Source organism: Glandiceps talaboti, chromosome 16 (assembly GCF_964340395.1).
Source record: "Glandiceps talaboti chromosome 16, keGlaTala1.1, whole genome shotgun sequence".
Lineage (NCBI taxonomy): Eukaryota > Metazoa > Hemichordata > Enteropneusta > Spengelidae > Glandiceps > Glandiceps talaboti.
In genome coordinates, this window is record NC_135564.1 from 11,463,199 (window position 1) to 11,486,788 (window position 23,590).

Here is a 23,590-nt window from a genome sequence, read left to right on the forward strand (position 1 = left end):
ACGACATTGAAACCCTTTGATAAAAATTAAATTGTCAGGAACACTTTAATCACTGTGTAAACAAAAATTGCAAGCGCGCCCTCAAAGTGTGTATTCATTCTTCGTTTGTATGACGAGGGCGCTGTTTTGTTCAGTACCTTGAAACTTGGACTGGTCAATCTGTTAGTAAAACGATGACGGATGCCGTGGGCACGATATTGTAAAATGAGTTTGAGACATGATTCCGACTTGTTCTCTGGAAGGTCAGCCAGCCAGGGGCCACTACTCAATCGCGGGAGCGCGGAGCTAAGTAAGGGGTGTGGCTAGTTTTAACTAGCGTGGGGGAGAGAGGGGTGGTCATTTAAATGAGGGGAGGGGGGAGTGAAGCGGGGGGGGGGGGGTTGTACTGCTAATGGATCTAGCGACCTCAGATTCCCCAGGGAACATACATACCCAAAGATTAAAATACATGCTCAAATTCCTGAAGAAATTCTTATATTATCCTACACAGTACATAGGTAAGTTTGCAAATTTGTCATGACCAGTATAATTTTGACGCAATTTTGTGAACAAGGTATAGGTATATTTACATGCAAGATGAAGTTTAGTCTGTAAGGTACGCCATGACTGGGCGCCCCTCCTGTTGTACATATATCTTTTTCTGAAAACAACCACTGTCTTGTGTTCCTTTAACAGTGTTGGCACAGAGATGTCCAGCAGGCTGGGATATGTACAATGGTCGGTGTTTTAATGCTTTCAATCAAGGTGCAATATTATGGTCTGAAGCCGAAGACAAATGCGAAGAGCTAGGTGGCACACTTGCAACAGTAGACACACTTGATTTAAATGTAAGTTAATAGAATATTCAGCAAAATATGAATATTTTCATATTTAACCTATTAGCATACAAAAGTAAGTAATTCTAGTAGAGATCGCACTAGAATTACTTGGTTTTGCATGCTAATAGTTGTGATATTAAAAGTAACAGATAGGGAGAAATTAGTTAAAACTGGCAGTTCCCATACAATCTACCAGAGGTTTGTTTTTTAAAACTGTGATAAAGTGAAAAGGGAAGTCAGATAGATTTTAGCAAAAGGTAAATTCTACCTTAAATGAAAGCACTGTCTTTAGTTTGGTTTAGCCATTCAGAGCTTCTGAACAGAATATTACTCTGTAGATCAGCGGTATAGAAATTTGATTGATTGATTGACTGATTGACTGATTGATTGATTGATTGATTGATTGATTGATTGATTGATTGATTGATTGAAAAGTAGTGTGTTATACATTGTAAATAAGACAAATGATGATAACCTAATGAATGACCCACTGACAAAGATATGACATTGAACCTTCTATAGGCTAAGATAAGTTTTTAAAAAAAAAAAGAGAAAAGAAAAAAAAAAGAAAGTGTGATGTACATCTTATTTTCCATGTCATTAATTACTGTCCTTTGGAGTTTGTCCATGTTTACAATTATTGAGTCTGATTAATGAATAGCTTTCATAGATTTTCAAAGAAATTGGTCCCTGAGGCACAAAATTCTACCATAAATGAATGTGATTTTTTGAAAACTTTATTTTCATAGGCCTTTCTGATGACCCTGGCTAATCTCGATAGCTATGAATACTGGATGGGTCTGCATGATATTGGCAATGAAGGAGTATTTGTATGGGTGGATGGCACCCCATATGATTCAACTCAAGCGTATGTATGAAATAATGTTTCATTATCATGTAGTCTTTATCACCCCTACATATGGAATACTTTGCTGAAAGAATGAAAGTCTTGTGTTAAAACAGAAGGAATATATAAACTGAAGTGTCTGGGCATAATTAGATATTATTCCCCAATATTGAAATAAAGTAAACGAGAATAGTCAATTTTCAGGTTCCATGATACATTGCAATTGCCAGAGCCAAGTATGTGGCTTATGTTGTGTAGGCTTGCTTGATTGTCTTTATTACATTTGAAATAACATTTCAATCATGAAAAAGATTTCATACAGTGACAATCACCTCCCCTCAGTAGCATGTGCAAATCCCCTGCACATACAGAATACATGTTATTGTATGGGGAGATGCATGTTGCATTTTTGAACTGATTATCTCAGAAAATCAATACAGATGAACAGATGTACTTGGGTTGATATCATAGTTGTATTTTCAAGAAGACTTAAGTTTCTTAAAGCTTGCTAGTAACTAGACCATTCCAGAAAACTTTCAAAAATGAAGGGGTTGTATTTGTGTTGTGTTGTGTTGTGTTGTGCTGTTTTGTTTTGTGTTGTGTTATGTACGTGTTGTGTTGTGAACACATTGATATGTCAATCTCCTGTAAAATGTCACAAATTAAGTAAATATAATTGTTGGTTGCAGGAATTGGGATTCTAACCAACCTGATGATTACCAAAATAATGAGGATTGTGTACATATGTGGGGAAATGGTAGATGGAATGATAGGCCATGTAATGAAACTATTACTGGCTATTTCTGTCAGCATGCTGCAGGTAATACATAAGTTGATCAAATAGGTGATGAAAAAAACCTTTGTCAGTGAACAAATATGTATACATTGTAGTACCAGGAAATGCCATGTTGACTAATAAACCATGTAATGAAACCATTACAAAATTACCTAGTAATTAGTGATTGTGAGGCATTTATTAGTCATGTTTGTCAACAAATACATTCTGTACAAAGCACTTCATCCAGGCATGTGCATTAGACTCGCAAAACAATATCTTTAAGGTAGAATTTCACTGAAAATCGATAGAAAAATCTCTCCACACTTTACCATGTTGAAGTTTGCTTCTGATTCTTTTAAAATAATAAAGGGAATTCAAGTACTCACCATCGTGTTTTCAAGGAAAATTACCATCTTTTCCCATAGAGTTAGCATAGTATTGGGTGGCCATATTGGATTTGACGGCCATATTGGATTCTAAAATTACTTAATTTTGATAACATGTTGACCTCTATTTTAAAAACTTTTATGATCACCCCTGATTTTCTTGATTATAACTGAGAATGGGTTGGAGTTTTCTTGAACAAAGTAATGGCAAAATGTTAAAGAGTTCATTTCTGAGGTGTATTTCACGTTAATAGCGTCGGATCAACTAGTATTTATACAATTTATTCTTTAACTAATTAACATGTACACCATTCCAGATGTTCCTATACAGTGTGATGAAGACGATGGTTGGGAGTCGGTCAATGATATGTGTTTTAAATATGTGGATCTTTGGACACCTTGGAGTGCTGCAAGGGAATACTGCCAGGCCCTAAATGCTGATTTGGTGACCATAGAAAATGAAATTGTACAAGAATACTTAGATGGCATGTCTAACTTGTACCAGGCTGTTCTTTGGATAGGAGCATCCGATGTTGTGAGTTATCCTGTTTCTTTATTTACCATTTCTTTATTTATACATTTATAGTGGATATATCAGTTTATGTAAAAGCATAGCATTGCTTTAATAATGAGCTTTGTGTTTTGCTCACATTCTTTTTTTTGGAAAAATGGACTGCTTGTAACTTTGGATATTGTTGTTTTTTGAATTATAGATAAGTGGTACTAAAGGGTCATTCACATGGACTGATGGAAGCCCATTGACTTACACCAACTGGAAACCATATGAGCCTAAGACAGAGTAAGTCATATTGTTGCAAATTTGTGTTTTGACTATGCAAAGAATTGGCTCAGAACCTTCGCTGGGTTGATCTTGATGGACTCTTCAGCTATTGCACAGGAACATGCTCAAAAGTCCAATATTCAAATTAAAATTGATTATTTTCAAATGGAAATTTATCTGACTTCAATATGCTTATTATACCATCAACACTTGAAACCTCTAAGGTACATTGCATACTGCGATGTCATTTTGACAGTATGCTGTATACCGGAGTACAATTGTATTAAAGTGCATACATATTTTTGCATAACATGAGTCAATAAGCAGAGTGTAATTTATGCACATAGGTCAGTGGTGACTCACTTAAAGGCTACAGACAATAGCCCCATCTACACATAGGTTATCCTACCTGAGGCTGTCCCTGAGGTAGAACAGATTTGTGTCTACATGTAGGAAGGTTCCGGCATAGATGTTACGCTTTCCCTCCTGACTCTACATAGGACGAAGTCAGGAGGGTTTCAGGAAACCTCTGAAAGGTGTCCTAAGTCAGGACGGTTGCAGGACGATTTCAGGACATGTTTGCATCTACATGGGCTTCAAATTGTCCTGAATCCTACCTCAGGTAGGAGTTTTAGTGCCATGTACATGGGGCTATTGAGAACATAATATATTGCTAGTAGTAATGTAGTATTTTCCCGTAAGTAGTACCTATGACTACGGTGCAGAATTGTGCTGTCAATTTTCATCTATACAGTAATTGTAGCAATAAGAAGTGTTATGTGTTGATGATTATCCTTTGATTTACATTACGTGAGGACATTTGACACCAACTGACATAAATAGAGGGTAGATTAGAATCCAGTTACAATTTACTGGCTGATGTTTCAGATCAGAGTACTAACAAAATGCCTGCAGTCACAGTTACTATGGCTCTGTGTGGTAAGAGTTCTAGTTTCAAAATCTACAGTAACATCCAATATTTACTTACAGTTTTGACAAGAACTGTGGTCAAATATATCACGAATCCGATGGTAGCCAGTGGAATACACAGGACTGTGAACTGAATAGACATTTTGTATGTGCAAAAAAAGAAGGTTAGTATTTTGGATTTTAAAAAAAATTGTTCAATACCTTGAAGAAATTTGCTTATGTTTGCTTCAGTTATATGACAAAAAAACAAACTGTAATGTTATACTATAACATGCTTCCATCACCGTGACTGTTTGGTGTGAAATGTTGGCTATCTGACTAGACTGTGAGCTAACTTGACATTTTGTAAGGTTAGTGTTTAGGGATTGAAGAAGACTTGTTTGATGATCTTGCTCTTGATTTATAACCTGGAAGGAGAGATTTCAATATTTTTATCTTAAAAAGAAACATGTTTATCATAATGTACTATTATGAAAGATTTAGTGCCACATGTTGTCTTATGATTGATTTAGCCCATAACTAAATTTATTGAGATAACTGAACATTTTGTGAATTGGAAACAAAAAGTTTTGTATAAATAAATAAATAAATAAATGAATAAATAAATAAATGAATATATAATTCTTTATATTTGATCTCATGAGTACACTGGCATAGAAAAGTATAACCAGTGCTAAATAGCTGATTATTTTTCCAAATGACAGGTACTTGTGAATCAGGGTGGTTACTATCTAAAGGCTCCTGTTATCAATTTAATACATTTTTCCAATCAACTTGGACTGATGCCAAACACACATGTGATTTTCAGGGTGGACACCTTGTTACAATTAACAGGTAAGTTAGATGTTCTCTCTCACTTATTACAATTAACAAGTAACTTAGGTGTTCTCATGCTTCGTATAAGTTAAATAATCTCTTTTGCTCGTTTAGTTGTAGTTAACATGTAAGTTAGGTGTTCTCTCACTTGTTAAAATTAAAATGTAAATTTAAAGTAGTCCAGAGCCAACTCCTGCTTTGACCATCTCAAAATGCTTGCTACACCAAGCCAGGGCTTAATGTTTATCCCAGTGGATATTGTACATACAGCTGTAATGCAATCACAACCCTTATGACTTAAAATTGGGTAGATTGCCATATAACTACAAGTGCCTGAACATACTCTGAGGTTTAGTACAGCTATTGGTGGTAATTTCAAATTTAGAGTCAATTTCTGTAATTCATCCAAGGGTAAAAGCTTTGGCTATGTGCACTAAGACTCAGAAAGAGATACACAACACTTATCTGGTGACTGATTGTGTGGTTCCGGTTACTCTCAATTTTAAATTTTAGAATAGGTGGGATAGGTAGATTTTTAATTTCATTTCTTATATATATTTTTGTTATGTGTGAGTGTCTAGTGGTCTCTGTGTTACTGGTTTCTTCCTATTCAGTATACAGACTTAACAGATTGGAATAACAGTTCTATATTGTCTTAAAGTTTCTAAGATGATGACAGTTTACGCATCCACTATTAATCGTGAGACTTCACAATTTTCATGACTTTATTATTTTTTTCTTGAATAAGTAAAAAATAAAAGATAAGGGCTGGTATGAAAAATTAGGTGGGGTAGGGTAAACGGAACCAAACACTTTTTATTTCTCGGCCTGATTTGGAGAAATGCATGACTTGTGACCAGAATAGCAACTGTCCAAAATCACAACTGCTCAAAGGAATATTTGGTGAGGATCTAAGATTTACCTGTAGCCACTGACATATTGCCTTTTTTTAAAAATAAAATTCTAGTTTTGATTTTTTTGCAGCCAAGATGAAAATGACTTTCTTGTGAGTCAGTTTGAGAATCTTAGAAGTGCTGGTATATCAGATATATGGATTGGTGCATCAGGTAAGATGTAGCTATATGCATAATACTTCATATCTTAAAAGCTATTAATATAGATGAAGAATGGTCTCTCAAGAGAGAAACTTCATAACTTATCTTATTGACCAAATTGCTTTTTGACCTCGAATATGAAGTTCAAAAGTCTAAGGTAAAGATATCAAAAAGAAAGTGTTATAGCTTTGATATGAGAAATACAATTAATGTACACACTTATTGTGTATTAAGCTTCTTGAGTAATGGTTAGAAAAGAAAATTTCAGTTATTTCGATTTGAAGTCCGTCATCAAGGTCAAAGGTCAATGTCTCATTAGAAAGCTGAATTTTGATATTGTGTCTTTGAAAATTGAATAGTGTCCATATGTAGTAATCTTTGGAGATAACAGGCAAAATGGGTTTATTATCACAAATATGACTGCAATTTTGGTACAAAAGTCAAGAAGTTGCAAAATTAAATGACACCTACATATGCCTCGTGTAGTTAAATAAAAATCATCACTACGAACAGGTTAATTATACAATAATCAAACTTTAATCATGACTTATTACATGACTTCAACGAACATTACATTTCAGATATAGTAAATGATGGTATCTTTGCCTGGTCAGATGGTACTGTTGGTTCTATTTCATATTCTAATTGGAATTCAGGTGAACCTAGTAGTGTAGCCAGTCAGGATGATTGTGCATCCATCTATGTAGGTATGTATGTATCCCTATTTTTGAAAATGTCCATAAGAAACATTGGTTGTTGTTCCATGGGATATTTTTGAATATACTGGTTCTATTAAACATGCACTACATTGTAGATGTAACTGAGGTATTATTTTTTCAATCGGACAACCAACAATTTTTCAACTGAATTTGTTAAAATTACATGTTAGTGAGTGGTATTTTTTTTATCTATAAGTTGTATAGTAATAATTTGAAATTTTGATTCATTAGGGAGATAGATTTTTGGATGCGGATCCTAAAATCATTTTGAATGTTAACATACCAAACTGTGTGTACTGCCACACAAATGTGTTTACCCAGAGGTGATTCAACAATGATTTACGATATTGTGATTTAGTCACTAAATCCAACAAAACAGTTTTCAAAACCATTTCAGTTGCAGCTGATAAATGTATACACCAAGGGAATCAGTGCCATGTAACCTTGTCCTCAATTTTATTTTTTAAAGTGACTGCCATTTTCTGATTTTATCCCTCAATTATTAAAACTGATGTATTTCCTCTATAAATGTTTTCTCTCCTTCAGAGAATGATAATGGACTTTGGGACATCAACAACTGTTATATACTTCAGCCATTTGTCTGTGAAATCAGAGAAGGTATGTACATGTATACCTAAACCAGTCATACCGACCAATACACATTCAATTTTTAGTTATACATGTACACTGCTCCTGGCTTGTCATGGGGCTACCATAATTTGCAGCTGGTAGCCCACTCAGGCTAAAATGTTCCTTTGATAATGCAATGATTTAAAGGATGGAAGACTTACAGACATGAAATTATTTTAATAACAAACATATTTTCGATAGAGGAACTCTGTTCTCAGTTGAGGAATATGGGACTACTGCTCACCATCGGGCTACCAATTTAATTTCTGAAATTGGTAGCACACTAGGACTACCAAAGAAAAAGGTTAATTTCAAGCCCTGCTTGAATGATTATGGTTTCCATGTGTCCAAATTCTGGGTTCATTTCAAATTATGATATCAAATAATTCCTTATTTGCTCTGATGTACAACAAATGGAGGACAACACTTTATTTACTTGATAACTTTCAGAAGTTTTAGGAAGCATATTATCTTTTCTTCATAATGAAGAATATTGTTTGAAACTTTGCTGTCTGAATTTTACAGAGTTATATTTGAAAATATCCAGTGATATACATATATGAATTTTATCATTATTTGTTTATCCATCCGCTACATTCACCCTTCCAGAGAATATTGTTCTATACACATGTATATTTGCGTTTTCTTTACTTCACATATGTTTATGTTTTACATTTCAGGGCAAGCTGTTGTTCCATATCAACCAGACACACGTAAGTTCATTCAATCAATTATCTGATAATTTCAGCTGCCAATGAATGCCTTACAATCATGCTGCATTGCACCACAAACATGATTTATATTTAAATTGTTCAACAATGTCACAATATGAAACCATTATATATTTTGTATTAGGAACTTCATTTCAGTCAATAGATGCAGCCAAAACTGAATTCAGAAGTGGTTGATAAACATCTTTTTACTTGACAGCTTGTGTACATATTTCAATATTATATAAATGATGGTCAAATTCTCCATTATTTTTGAAGGGTCAATGACTGCAATGTCAGGATCATATGATTCAATACATGTGATCCCTGAGCAGAACATTGCTTTATTGACAATTCCAAGTTGTAAAAATACTAATTTAGCAGACGATTTATATATTTTTAAATTGACAACTACAACAAGTATTTGCTTAAAATAATTTCATTGAACAGATATGTTTTGTTAAAGTTAATGCTTTCAGCATTTGCATGAGATATAATACAATGTAATACTATTAATAATGTTCTTCTGATTTCAGAATACGGAGTATGTCCAGATGGTTGGGCTTTGCATGGTGCCTATTGTTATTACTTTGGATCCAATCAGATGACATTTGCTGATGCTGAGCTTACATGTGAAGGGTTTGGTGCTGCTTTAGCATCTATTGAAGATGGAACAGAAGAAAGCTTCTTATCTGGTATGCCAACAATGTATTGTCTTTAGATGCAGGTTATTATGCTTTAAACATAAGTGACATAGATGCGACAGTTCTGTATGTGTAGGCTGGCATCCAGATTGTTCCTCTCTATAAAAACGTGTGAATGGGCTATACATTACAATTTTGTAATTATGTGACAATGTTGGGGCTACATCTATATGCTGTTTTGCATGTACTGGGTGGTGTTAAAGGTATGCTTGGAGAGATCAAGGGATTGTTCAGAATATTGCATGAATTTGGACAATATCTGTGTTTCTGTAGAACATGAAAACAAATCCTATTAACAGTTGAAGAAATGGCCCATGGCATCTGTTACTTACAGCATAACTATTTGGTCTCAATAATATTTTTTAATAACTTGATAGGTCGTATGGACAACATTAGAGCTTGGCTATGGATTGGATTGAATGACAGAACAACAGAAAACAGCTGGGAATGGGTTGACGGAACCCAAGTAAGTGATCATTGTTTTGAAATTTGGCGGTATTGGTCAATTCTAAAATTGAATTTTGTGATCATTATATCATCCAAATTTTGTATCACACAATATGCCACATTACTAATGGTAACATGTACTGTAGGCTTGCAAGTATAACATTGCGGTATGTGATGGATGTTAGGAAATGTTTGTGTACAATAACAGCAGTCAGAACACTTACATGATGTGTTACTGATGAACGACTCCCAAGCATGATGTAATTCATTTCCATTTGGACAGGAACATTTATGAGTCCACAAGGAGTTAGAAACAAAATGCAGGACATGACCTGATATGTATCACATATTATACCAAGTGAATTATTGGCAGTTGTAAATAGTAATCCTAAACACAGATACCACAAATGGAAGCTGGATGGTTTCAATAAAACTCAACTCAATGATTTTTAAAAATCCCCAAGAACACAACTTAATTGGGGTCAACAACAAAATTGTGAAGAAGACTGAATTACCTTATTTGGACAGAATGTGCTGAGAGATAATATGGAAAATGAATGCACAAATCAAGTACAGCTCACAATATTGCCATTCACTGAGGGCCATGATTATAAATAAGGTTATTTGATGTCTGTGTGTGTGTTTGTTTTTTGGTTGGTAGGTAACTTTCATAAACTGGGCTGATAATGAACCTAATGATTATGACACTGGAGAAGATTGTGTCGTTATGGAATATAATGAAAACATAATTGGAGAATGGAATGATAAACCATGTGACATGATGGCAGGTTTTGTATGCAAATTTCCAAAAGGTAAATACAAATAAAGTATTTGGATAAATATGAGGAAACCATTGTTTTGTATTATAACATTTTAGTGTGAATATTAGACAAGTCATCTAAATACTAATTGTGGATTATATTAATAACCCTTAGCTTTGTATTGTTTCTTTCAGAGTTTGGAGCTCCAGTAACAGAAGTTCCGAAAGTGACACGTAAGTCTGCCATTCAGTACATGTATCTCATTATTGAGAGAGAGAGAGAGAGAGAGAGAGAGAGAGAGAGAGAGAGAGAGAGAGAGAGAGAGAGAGAGAGAGAGAGAGAGAGAGAGAGAGAGAGTGTGTGTGTGTGTGGGGGGGGGGGGGAGCAAACAAAACCCTGACTACCATGTGTTGTTTTCTTTCCATTTCAGCTAGTACTGATCCTAGATGTGGGTCTGGTTATGAGATTGATGTCTCAACAACCACATGTTATAAGTTTGCTATTGATGACTATGTGGATTGGCCAACTGCCGAATCAATCTGTACAAAGAGTGGTGGTCATTTGTTGAGTATAAAGGATCAAACTGAACAGACTTTTATCAATGGTAAGATGATTATAAAAAAATTATATACAAATTGGATTTCAGCTATATGTATACACTTACCAAAGCTTGATGATAACTGTATCATTGTATAATTATCTACTTCGTGAGAGGTTTATCATTTTATGGAAACACAAGTTGAAAGAAAGGAAGTATACCAGACCAATTGAACATTGTATCACTTTTATTATGACCAACGATTAATTAGAAATCCTTTGTAAGCAAACACCAAAGCGTTAACGTTGTCAATCAATCAATCAATCAATCAATCAATCAATCAATCAATCAATCAGCCAGCAAATTGTAATCCTAATGCAAACTGGACCTTTAACAAATATTCATGTTATGTAAATACTGAGGCAGAAAAACAAACTGATGTTTCTTTCTACACAATGTACAATTTTCCAGAAGGTGTTCCCTTGTTACTTCTCAGTGTTTTTAAATGTACTCATAATTATGTGTTATCTCTGTTTCCTCAGCCCGTATGTATGGTTTGACAGCATCTGTGTTTTGGATGGGTGCTAACGACAGAACGTATGAAGGAGGCTGGGAATGGAGTGATGGAACACCATTTGCATTCCTGAACTGGGCTGATGGTAGGAATATTTATTGTTGTAATAAAAGGTGGAGGCTAGTATGATTTACAACTTGTGTGTTACATGGAATTACACCCTGTTCACATGGTGTTACATTCTGTCCACTCTCTTTCACCATGTCCACATAGTATTACACACTGCCCACATGGCATTACACCTGCCACACGGTATTTCGTCCTGTCCATGTGGTATTACACCTGCCCACACATTATTTCATCCTGTCCACATGGTATTCCCCACATGGTATTACATCATGTCCTATGGGATTATATCCTATTCAGATGGTATTTCAATGTGTTCACATGGTGTTACATCCTGCCCACATGGCACTGCACCCTGCCAACATCGTATTTCATCCTGTCCACATGATATTTCATGTCCAAATGGTATTTAATATTTTCCACATGGTGGTAAATCATGTATGCATGATTATTTCATCAAAATCATGTAACATTTATTTACTTATTTTCTGTAGCATCCTTTCTATTATAAAAATATTCAAAAGCATCAAACCATGGCAATTAAAAATTACAAACATTGAGAAATGAAATATCTGAATGTACATTTTAACTCATGGAATACAGCATGCATAAAAGACCTAATGAGATAATTCTAATATCATTTTCTGTAGGTGAACCCAATGATTACAATCATGGTGAAACTGGCGAGGACTGTACAGAAATCATTGTCAGCTCTGGTGAATGGAATGATCACAGATGTGATTGGGCACATGGATATGTTTGTGAAAACAATGGTAATGTTGAGTTTTTTAATGTTATACTTGTCTTGTTATCATCCCCCCCCCCCCCAACCAAAATTTGCCCCAATCCAAATTTGTATCTCCCGATCACAAATGCTCATCCATGACTCAGTTTACTAATATCAAGTAAATCTTCTCATGGTGATGTACCAAGCTGATATTGATCATAGTGATAGAACATCTTTTATCATTTTGGATTTTCACAAAATGTCAAGGTCGTTATTTGTGTATCATGACATTTGAATGAGTTAATATATTTTCAACTCATCTTGTTGAGATGACAAGAAAAATGCTAGTTGTGATGACTGCCAAAGGTGAAAAAAATCTTACCAAGTGCCATGTGGGACTTCAAAGTAATTGTGCCTTCCTAGTGTTACTTATGCTTAGTAGTCCAGTGTAAATGGCTAATGACTGCTGTATTATAATTTTTCTTGACAGGCGAAATTGTAGAAAACTTCAACGTTTATCGTAATTACATTCTTGATGGGTATGATATGACCATGTACTACAATGTTCTACCACAAGACTGTGCTAAGTATTGTCTGAATCTGATGGAGTACACTTGTAGTTCGTTTGATTATGACAAAGTCAATATGGCCTGTAATCTCAGTAGTTTCACTAAGGAAAGTTCCGGTGTTGCTCTCAGAACTGACACCGGTTATGACCATTATCAAGTAGGTAAGTTGTGGAAAATATTGTCATTCCATTTATTGATATACACCATTGGCAAATTATATCCAGAAATAACTAGATTATTTGAATGAAAATTATGACCTCGAATCTCAAAGGACATTTCTGAAAAATTATGATAGAAATGTTATGACTTTCAGGACAAAGAAATTCTCCATGGTGTTAGCCTAGTAATAAAGTGGTAATAAAACCCCAGGAATTAAGGCACAATAAGTATATTTACTTATAATAACCACATCTTTGTGTTACAAATTTTGTTCCTAGCAGCATTTTTAGAATTTACACTGATATGGACAACTACTTTATAGTACTTTATTTGCCGATAATGTAACCTTTACCATGAAACTTGGAAATAAATACTACTGCTATCAGCTCCGGATCCACTGAAATGTCCAGAGTACTGTCATCTCCTACATGTATGGCATTGTCATGAAAGGTTCCACAGGAAAGGGACCAAAATCTATGTAAGATTCCTGGATGAGATTTGAAGGCAGTATTCAAACTTGTCGTCATCAAATAGCAATGAGCAATAAGAACAATATTTAGATTGTTTCTTTGTACTTTAGTTTCTCTCTACATTGACACAAATACCTCAGAAAGGTTAGTCCCCTCTGTAAAATAATTTGTCACCTTTAGATGAAAGTAGACTGCAAATTATTGCAAATTTGCAGAATTGTAATTGCCATAATTTTCTGTCTTTCCTCAAGTAACATACCCAACACCAGATGTTACAACAACGTTACCTCCAAATTCACGCTGTGAGTATGGCTGGTCATCCTATGGTAGTTACTGTTACTTTGCACAGAATGTTGCCATGTCATGGCAGGATGCTAGAGATGTATGCAGAAGTGATGATGCTGAATTGGTTTCCATCAAAGATAGCAATGAAAATTCCTTTGTTGTATCTCTTGTGCAAAAAAGTAAGTGCTGATTCAATAGGATTTATATTATACTAACATGGTAGATGTATGATAGCAATAGACACTCTAGTATTACACATGTAGCTGCACCAGTGCATGCACATACTAGTGGTATTTGTAGCAGTGCAATACTTAAAGCATTGGGATACCTGTATGCAAATGATGTTCCTTGTACAAGAAAGCACACCATCGCACATGATTTTCATGAAATTTGGTATTTCGGATAAAGAGTTTTTATGGTAACAGAATTCCATGCTGTGTGAATGTCAGTGTGGGTTCTTAGGGGTATTTGTCTGTTCCTCTAGACTAACGTACAGGTAGTAATATCTACTGTGGATGTCTGTTAATTAATTCTACATTTCTTTATTTTATACAGTGTGTGATGCCTTTCACACTGCCTCAACCGACGATCAGTACGTATACAAATTCATCACAGCACCCGTTGAAAACAGCAGAGTGACATTTGAAGTCAAGGCCTCAAATGATGTCCATATTGCCCTTTCTCCAAATGATTACGACTCCAACCCAATGTATGAAGTAGTTATCGGTGGTTGGAGCAACACTCATTCTGCAATCCGACGTTGTGGACTGTGTGCTGAGGAAGTATATGTTGTTACAGACAATATAGTGTCTGCTACAGAATTTAGAGCCTTCTGGATAACATTTGTCAATGGAAAGATATCTGTGGGAAAAGACGGAGAGCCAGCATTTATGGAATGGACTGATCCCGATCCTGTTGATATCAATTACATTGGATACACAACTGGATGGGGAAGTAATGGTGAATTTATTCTATGCACAGATCATTCAGGTAAGTGGATATTTTGAAATTCATTTATTGTGCAATAAATATTAACAAAAGATTTACAAATAGTCGATTAGTCTGATTATATGGTTTTTGAAACATTTTGACAGAAATTATTTTGACCCATTACTTAAACCTCATTTCACAGATGGAAATCTTCATGATCCCAAATCAGCAATGCTGTTCATCAGAGTGAAATACAGATGAAAGCATTCAATTTGAAAGCAAGGAATAATTCATAGAAATAAATCACAATTATATTGTAATGGCAATTGAAAGCAGTGTAATTTCTAAAAAAGGGGAAAGGTGTTCTAAAAAAGAGGCAAACATGATAACGTGAGAGTGAATTTGAAGTGTTTAGAGCCATGTGAATTGAATGATAACACAGACATTGTATTGGTAGAGTAACAAATATAACTAAAAGAGAAAGCATCTCGGAGGACTAATTTTAAAAGCTGCACTAGCTGTAATTGGAAAGTTTTTAAAATAATTTAGCTTTTTGTTTGTATCTAATACATGTGCTGACTTACTCATAGTATTATACACCCCTAACAGTATTATATCACCTGCTGGAAATGTACAATGTAGTACATGTATGTATGGTGCCATACACATACACCATACACATAGCATGGTACCAAAAATCAGTGCACCCAATGGATCACAATTTCATCATATTACTATTATACTACTTTTAATTAACACATGCAATGTTCAAATACTGATATTTTAACAATTTTGAGTGAATATATTGTTTGTTGTCTGATTGAAAAAAATAATACACCAATTACAGCTAGTGGAATTTTAAATGTACATTACATGTCATAGATCTAAAAACCAATTTGTTCACAGCTCAAAATTACCCCCCTCTATGAGTTCTCTCTTTTACCTAGCCTGTATTTTCTTCCACAGAGGATTATCAGATATGGCATGGTTTGAATGATCTAAGAACTCCACACACCTATGAATGGGTTGACCTTAGTGAAGTTACATACACTCGTTGGAATAATGGTGAACCCAATAACTATAACGGTAACGATGAAGACTGTTGCAGTATGTATGTTGATGTATGTTAACAATTTATTGTTTAATTCAATTAGCCATTTCATTATTATTTTCTCCTTAATACTGCATGAAAGAGTGGTATTTCTGGTTCTGTATACATGACGGTCACACAACGGAATTGGCAAAAATCCAGAAATGCCACATTTCCGTTGCATGACTGCCATGTATATGAAACCAGAAACACCATTTTTCATGCAGTGAAGCCATAGACCTTCCATGTTGGTGGAGGGTCTATGGTGAAACTTACTAAATTTATTATGTCAAGAGAATTGATGGATATCAACTATGGTCTTCATGTCGAATCTAATGATTCATTTTGGGTATGTTTTGAATATTATGGTACTGCCTCCCTCCTGTCGTTTGAGTTCTCAAACTTATATACCCAGAAGTGACTTTAAACATCTACAATCCGATGATCATACCTCCACCTAGTGGTCAAACTATGGAATTTAGTCACTCTCATGAGGAGTGTCGACCAAGACAGATTGAAAGCTCAGTGATAAAAAACCCTTTGAATTGCTTGACTTGGTTTAGAATCTGTGTAAGTCATTTGATCTATCAAGCTGATGAACAGTTTTATTGAAGAATTCACTGACATGCTTAATTATTATTACTATATACATGATTCATATTATTTTTGTTCTGTGTTTTAACCACATTAGGGATATTTTTGTGCTGTTTTTTTATTCCACTGGGGAAGTTATGTCAGTTATTGGCATTTCATGATTCTTACTCATTTTTTTTTTAAAAACCCACTAGGGAAGTTATGCCGGTTATTGGAATGACGAATCATGTCAATACGTGTACAAATCTGTCTGTAAGAAAGCCAAAGAAGTATTACCAGCAACTACACAATCATCAGGAGAATGTGGTACAGTAAGTCAAAAATAATTAAGATTTTATTTTGTTTTGTTTGTTTGTTTGTTTGTTTGTTTGTTTGTTCTTTGTTTGTTTGTTTGCTTGTTTGTTTGTTTGGGTTTTGTTGGGTTGGTTGGGTTTTGTTTGGGTGCGTTGGGTTGAGGGATATGAGATGTATTTTAGCATTTAGTTCCATCATTACAGCAATAACCTGGTGCAATTTTCTGTGAAGTCTTGCTTGTACATGTATTTAGTTCCATCATTACAGCAACAACCTGGTGCAATTTTCTGTGAAGGCTTGCTTGTACATGTAATATAAAATCGTATTGCTGAATCATGTTACTAGCATTGCCGAACAAAATGATAAGTACATTGAAAATATGGAAATTTTACCTTATATATCCCACTCTGTTACCAGGGTTCCTCAAACTTATCAACAACATTATGCACTTACAAGTCTAAAAAAATAGTATTTAAGAAATAAGTAGACATTTATAAACATATATAACATTACGAAAGATCGAAAATTACACATAGAAGATTTTAATGAAATTATTCATTGTTAAAACTATGTGAAATCATCAGAAAAGCTGCGATTGCTATGTTTTCCCAGACTTCTTTCTTATCAGAGGTGTACACATATACGTACATGTACATAAGTCTCAATCTAGTTTTTTTTTTACAAATTTAATGTTACCCTTAATAGTAATTAGCAGAATTTGAAACCACCCTGCATGTTTGACGGTACATTTGAGTGTCTAATTACTATTTTATTTCAGGGTTGGTATGTGCAAGGTAATTCCTGCTATAGGTTTGTTTCAACAGCAGCAACATGGAGTGATGCTGAAACCAGTTGTAATAACATGATGGGAAATCTTGTTGCCATTAATGATAAGTAAGTCTACAAGATAAAATTCATCTGTGTTGCCTGTGGTAAAACATGTCCAAAAGCTTCAGTTTCAATTGCAATTCAAACACAAAATTGAAATTCGCACCTGAAAGTTTCAATTTCATATCAATCTTTGAGAACAGATTGACCCACTAATCCATAAGATCACATGTTGCAGTTGAAAATTTCAGGAAACAATCATGATAAATGGGATAAAGTATGCACTGGAATATGATAATTAAATATTTGAACTGTTATAAATGTTTGTAACAAGGCACAAAATCAGTTCAACTACAGTTAGCTGAAGTGCATTAAAACCCTCTGCAAAATGAGATACTCTAGTTGCATCATTTGCATGCGATTTTCACAACGTACCTTTCGACTTTGATTTATAATGGTAAATGTTAGATTTTCTTTGGGTTCTCTGGGTTCATACTTATGTCTGTGCATTTCAGTGTTGAGCAAGCCTTTGTCAGCAGTAAACTGGCAGTGTTCGGAAACGGTAACTGGTATTGGATTGGTCTGACTGATATTAGCTCACCTGGACAGTTCACCTGGTCTGATGGTGACCCAGTAACATACACTCACTGGGATGTTGGGCAACCAGGTGAGGATTTATGGTATATTCTACTTCATACACAATCTAATTAACTTTATTTCAAATTTTTCTATAGCTCTGCCAAACAAAATTTTTCACACCTAGATTACAACTCTAATCAGAAAAGGGCCTTTTAATTTTTTAGAGTATATGCAATGAGAACTTCAAAAGTACATTTAATTATTTAATTTACGTTGAGCTCTGACCAATCCTAGCCTAATTTTAATCACATAAACTGTTGCTATGTTTTGTAATTTCAGATATATAGTGAAAATGCTGATGGTCAATGTATTAAATATCAAGACTTTATTTTCTGTGTTTCCAAATGTATGCAACTGTTGTTATGCTGAAATTGTTTAAACCAATTTTACACAACTAGAATTTTGAAAACTACATTAGAAAAAGCTTTTGACCAAACCCCCAGTCTTGGCATTCACTCAAATAAACTGTTAATGTACTTTTCAGATAACAGCAATGGTGATTGTGTTGGTGCTAACACTGGTAGTAATGCTGGATTGTGGACGGCTACTTCCTGTGATGGCGCCATGCCTTATATCTGTGAAAAGACCAGACCTGGTTTTACTAAGGCACCAGTCACTGTGCCATATGCTACCAACCCGTCTAATGTGGGCTGTGCTGATGGATGGCTGGGTTATGGTAGCAAGTGTTTCCTTGTGAGTTTCCTTATCATTTACCATACCATGCCATTATCGTTAAAGATCATCACCAAATTGTATACAATTTTTAAAACACAAAATGTAACAATCGTATGTCATTTATTTTGTGCCAAATGATAAGTTCGGCAGTATAGTAAACTATTCTTGTTGTGCCAGACAATAAAATGTTAGTAGCAACGTTAGTGAGATATTTTTGTTGTACCAGACAATAAGATGTAGCAATGTACATTTTTGTAGAGGCAGACAGTATATTATGACTTCTTTCAACATAACTGGCTTTGTATGAATCTGACAAAGTGTGTAACTTATGTAATTTAGGCAATATCGATGGTTGAGGCCGAGAATAGAATATCCTGGGATGAAGCTCTTTTAGACTGCAGAAATAGAGGTGGTGATCTCGCTAGTTTCCATAGTGACGATGAACTGAGATATGTCAAGACAAATTCTAAAGTCATGTGAGTACATCAATATGAAATTAATATTTTTTCTTTTTGATTAGTTTAATTATGATGAAGAATTCGTAATAGGGTTACATCTAGTTATGTCAATCTAGTGTGTATGTCAGTTAACACATCGCTTTACATCGGCCTCTGTTTCAATTTCAAGAATTACTTGCCCAATGTACACTTTTTCTACGTGTTCGCTGACTTTCCTAGTATATACTCCGAGGTAGCATGTGCAAAGACCAGATATTTATGGACATTAAACATGTTAGGAGCTTCTGTTTGTTCTCCCAGATGGTCTCAGCATTGTGTTGCCATTGCTTAAAGAGGTGTCAAGTTCCTAACTTTGTTTATAACCCATACTGCCTCACTCCAATTTACAGCAGGCCTGTTGTAAACCAGATTTGCCATTTATAATATTATTCTATTTCAGTGAGGTTGCACAGTGCAGAATTGGTAAAAATGACTTTTCTGGTCCCAAAGTATAAAAAAATGCAGCTAGGATAAAATAATCACATTGATATGTATACATACCATTAGATTTTACAGTTCTATTACTAATATATAGTGATGTACAAATTCTATTTTCAACATTCTTAAATTATATTTAACCTCTCTTGTACTCAATCCCACAACATCCTGCATGCAAAAGTAAGTTTCAAATTATTATATTTTTTTCATCTAGTAACTTCCTTGATGAATTCTGGATTGGTTTGAATGATCGTGATAGCGAAAATGGTAAGTATGTTTTCTACTTGAATATATATTTACCTTTTCATTCAGTGTTGCTGTATCTAAGTCGCATAAAAATGATATACATAATAGCGAAAAGTTAGGTCATATGTATAGAAAGTTTGGATAAAGTATAACGTAAACGGACTGCAACATGTGCAGTTTAACGACACACAGTACACGTTTCAGTCATTGCGACTGTGATCATGACAATATACTTCCTTCTTTTACAACCAACAATAACATGTTTACAATTGTCACAAATGTTTAGGGTAATAACATTTTTTACCCCAAGTTACTTGTTCGACACAAGACCTTCTTGGCTCCAGTAGTGTACACTTGCATGCAATGTAGTTTATGTATCCATAAATTGATATCATCGCATAATATATACATGATTGCTTATATTTTATGCATGTGCATAGTATTGTTTTTGCACTACCTTTTGTGTAAAATGGAGTAACCACATGAACTTGACTTTATCTGCTTGGACATGCCCATATTTCAGGTTTTGTATGGACTGATGGCTCTCCTGTGAACTTTGTTTCTTGGGCTGATGGTGAACCCAATAACTCTGATGATGAAGATTGTGTAGAAATGACATTTGCTGCACCAAAAGGATGGAATGATCGTAAATGTACCAGAAGAAAGAACTGGGTTTGTCAGATCGAAAAAGGTGTTATGCCCGCTTCTACTGTTGCTGCTGCTACTGCTACCATAAGTAAGTTTGTCAAATTTAAAAATATTTTCAGTTTTAAGTTCACATTTAATTATGATTATGGGTTTTATTAGTCTGAAGTGTTAAACCTACCCATACTGTAGATTTGGTTAGACTGTAAGGTACGTTGTGTCACTCTACCTGAAATGGGTTGACTGATGTGTGAGGGCGCCCCATCGTGGCATACTTATCCTGTAGCACGAAAGATAAAAATATATGTTTAACGCCAATAGTTTCACCAAATAGAAATCATGAACTTGACTATATTAAATTGTGTGGAGATACATTACTTCCAGGGGTGGGGATAGGGTAGACTGTAAGATACATCATGCCATTTCGCCTTCACCGACCTCCTCTCACCGACCAATATGTTGACCAATGTGTGAGGGCGCCCCATCATGGCGTACCTTACAGACTAGGGATTGGGGTAACCCTGTGTTAAATGGTGCAGGCGTGCTCTTCCTGAGACCTCAAAAGACAAACTGTTGTCATACGAAATCCTAAAAGGAAACCTTTACTCATACCAACTGTATCACACAAAATAGACACTATACAGGCCTATACATGTAGACAGCGGTCTGTATGATGAAATAGCTCAAACCATATCAAAATATTATTTTGGAGGTTAAACATAATCTGATTTTTAACACTTGTAAGTATGATTTTGAAAATAAGGAAACTATTTTCTGAGCTGATAATTTGAAATAAAATGTACAGGTGTAGTTGGCAAGTTTTTTCAAAATCTTTTGGCCCTTAAAAGTATAAACTTTCTCATACCTTATGACCACAAAAAACTACCCATTGCCAGCAGACTCTTCCTATATTTTGACCCCACCCACATATCCCTCCCTGGATTGCTGTATCATCAAACATATTTTGTTGTTCTAACAGGTGGAAACTGTGGTACAGACTTAAGCTGGGTTTTCTCGATGGGTTACTGTTACTACTTCAGTAGTGTTGACAATGATGGTAGAAAGAGTTGGGACAAATCTCGTGATTTCTGCATGGCTAATGCTGGTGATCTGGTGTCAGTTCATTCTTCTCTGGAACAAAATTTTATTGCTACCCAGGTACGTTATAGATATAGACACTTTTTAAAAAAATTACTTTTAAAAAGTTCAGCTTGTAATTAAATGCTTGAATGTCACTAGTTGTATCATGTGCAATATATGAATAAAGTTCATAAAGGAACGTAGGTTCTGATTCCCCTTTGGTAATAAAGGTTTCAAAGTATGGAGGTAGATGCAAATGTAATTAACCTAAATGAAATGATACTTGTAATATTTGGATATATATTTTTTTACAGATGAGAGACAAGCAAATGATCACTGCATGGATTGGTTTACGTGAATATTCTACTGGAGGATCACATGTGTAAGTAGATTGCCATCAACAGTTTGATTACATTTTATTTTGGTCTCGTAAACAATTGCAGACTCAGTATAATACTTTTTTTTACTAAATTTTGAAATAAAAGTCATCTACCTTCATCACCCATAGTTATAAGAATTTACTCATGAACTTTGAAGTGATTCCATTTCACTTCGATTTATTTTGATGTGAATAATATTTCAGAATTTACCGTTAAAAATCATTCTGTTTTCACACTGATTTATTTACTTGAGTGCATGTAACATTTGATGCAAATAATACTTTAGCTGTAGTGTGCAGTTGAAAATTTGAGGTAAAATTTTCAAAGTTGTGTTTGGAACAAATGGTAATACTTTAGCCGAATCAGCTTCTAATATTAGAACTGAAATGGATACATGTACATTCACAGTACATGTATTCTATTGTCCTGGATCAATTATGGTAATAGAAAGTTGCACGTCCCAACATTGATAATTTTATTGGTGGTAACACCACGTTCACCCAATGGTAGACTTAGAAACAACTTTGTGGTTGGTACGTATGATTTAGTGAAAATGGCTTGATTTTTGTCAATGGTCAATACATTGCATGTTTACTATATGGAGTGCATGTGACATTTACCAAACTGTCGTCGGTGTCTCTGATATTTTTCTCTGTGAGGGAAAGTGGAAGAAATTTCCTTGACATTTCAAGATTATCTTAATTCCTATATGATCATCAGATCATCACACTCACAAGTAGCCTGTAATACTTAACTTTGATGACTTCAGAAGTCGTTGATATTGAATAAGTTAAGGGGTATTTTGTCATACACTCCTTCATTTTGGCAATCTTTCAAAACTTTCATATTCATATATAATAAAGTATGATAAGGCTAAATCATCTTACTGATTACCATATTCATTGATCATACTCCTTAACATGGTTATTAAACATAAATGTTATCTTGTACTACATGTGTAGTGGCATGACCACTTACTTCATACACCATATAACCCTGCTCTTTTATTGCATTACTAGGTGGTCTGATAAGACAGCCTTAGATTATGTTAACTGGGATGACAACCAACCAGATGATGCTTATGGATCAGAAAAATGTGTAGAGTTGTTATCTACAGGTATTGTAACTACCTCTAGTTGTTAAAAATATATGTAGAGTTTAATACCTACATTTGTACTTACCCAGCACAGTTGAGTTACTGGTGATTTTATCAAAGATGGCTGCCATCATTTTATGTGTTCTTCTTTCGCCTACAGTCGGTCAGGACCAACACAAGTTCTCCACATCCGTTTGCTATGTTTTCCTTCATTTTAAAAAGTGAAGCAGATTCAAACAAAATGTAAACATGTATGATGAATTGCTTGGACTAAAAATGTTTATAAAAAGCGGAAGTACTGATTAATTTGAGAATTAATAAAACCAACCTCTGTGAATATGTTCAATATAATTGATATTATTTTATCAAAATGCATGCAATCCGGTCA

At 34.6% G+C, this 23,590-nt stretch overlaps 1 protein-coding gene across 1 annotated transcript in view; it reads left to right on the top strand.

Moving 5' to 3' along the window:
- Positions 1–217: 217 nt before the first annotated feature.
- The window catches only part of LOC144447102 (C-type mannose receptor 2-like), a 30,081-nt gene continuing 6,708 nt past the window's right edge, over positions 218–23,590 (top strand). The window contains exons 1-32 of the mRNA XM_078137009.1: positions 218–242; positions 676–827; positions 1,568–1,686; positions 2,355–2,485; positions 3,147–3,364; positions 3,543–3,628; positions 6,341–6,423; positions 6,993–7,118; positions 7,677–7,748; positions 8,441–8,473; positions 9,007–9,165; positions 9,552–9,640; positions 10,283–10,433; positions 10,577–10,615; positions 10,813–10,986; positions 11,463–11,579; positions 12,211–12,333; positions 12,778–13,017; positions 13,737–13,949; positions 14,326–14,760; positions 15,667–15,807; positions 16,087–16,139; positions 16,579–16,695; positions 17,457–17,572; positions 18,022–18,173; positions 18,630–18,838; positions 19,160–19,296; positions 19,970–20,022; positions 20,525–20,737; positions 21,626–21,804; positions 22,041–22,108; positions 23,126–23,223. Coding sequence (XP_077993135.1) covers positions 218–242; positions 676–827; positions 1,568–1,686; positions 2,355–2,485; positions 3,147–3,364; positions 3,543–3,628; positions 6,341–6,423; positions 6,993–7,118; positions 7,677–7,748; positions 8,441–8,473; positions 9,007–9,165; positions 9,552–9,640; positions 10,283–10,433; positions 10,577–10,615; positions 10,813–10,986; positions 11,463–11,579; positions 12,211–12,333; positions 12,778–13,017; positions 13,737–13,949; positions 14,326–14,760; positions 15,667–15,807; positions 16,087–16,139; positions 16,579–16,695; positions 17,457–17,572; positions 18,022–18,173; positions 18,630–18,838; positions 19,160–19,296; positions 19,970–20,022; positions 20,525–20,737; positions 21,626–21,804; positions 22,041–22,108; positions 23,126–23,223 — 4,321 coding nt within the window. The remainder of the gene's footprint in view (positions 243–675; positions 828–1,567; positions 1,687–2,354; positions 2,486–3,146; positions 3,365–3,542; positions 3,629–6,340; positions 6,424–6,992; positions 7,119–7,676; positions 7,749–8,440; positions 8,474–9,006; positions 9,166–9,551; positions 9,641–10,282; positions 10,434–10,576; positions 10,616–10,812; positions 10,987–11,462; positions 11,580–12,210; positions 12,334–12,777; positions 13,018–13,736; positions 13,950–14,325; positions 14,761–15,666; positions 15,808–16,086; positions 16,140–16,578; positions 16,696–17,456; positions 17,573–18,021; positions 18,174–18,629; positions 18,839–19,159; positions 19,297–19,969; positions 20,023–20,524; positions 20,738–21,625; positions 21,805–22,040; positions 22,109–23,125; positions 23,224–23,590) is intronic.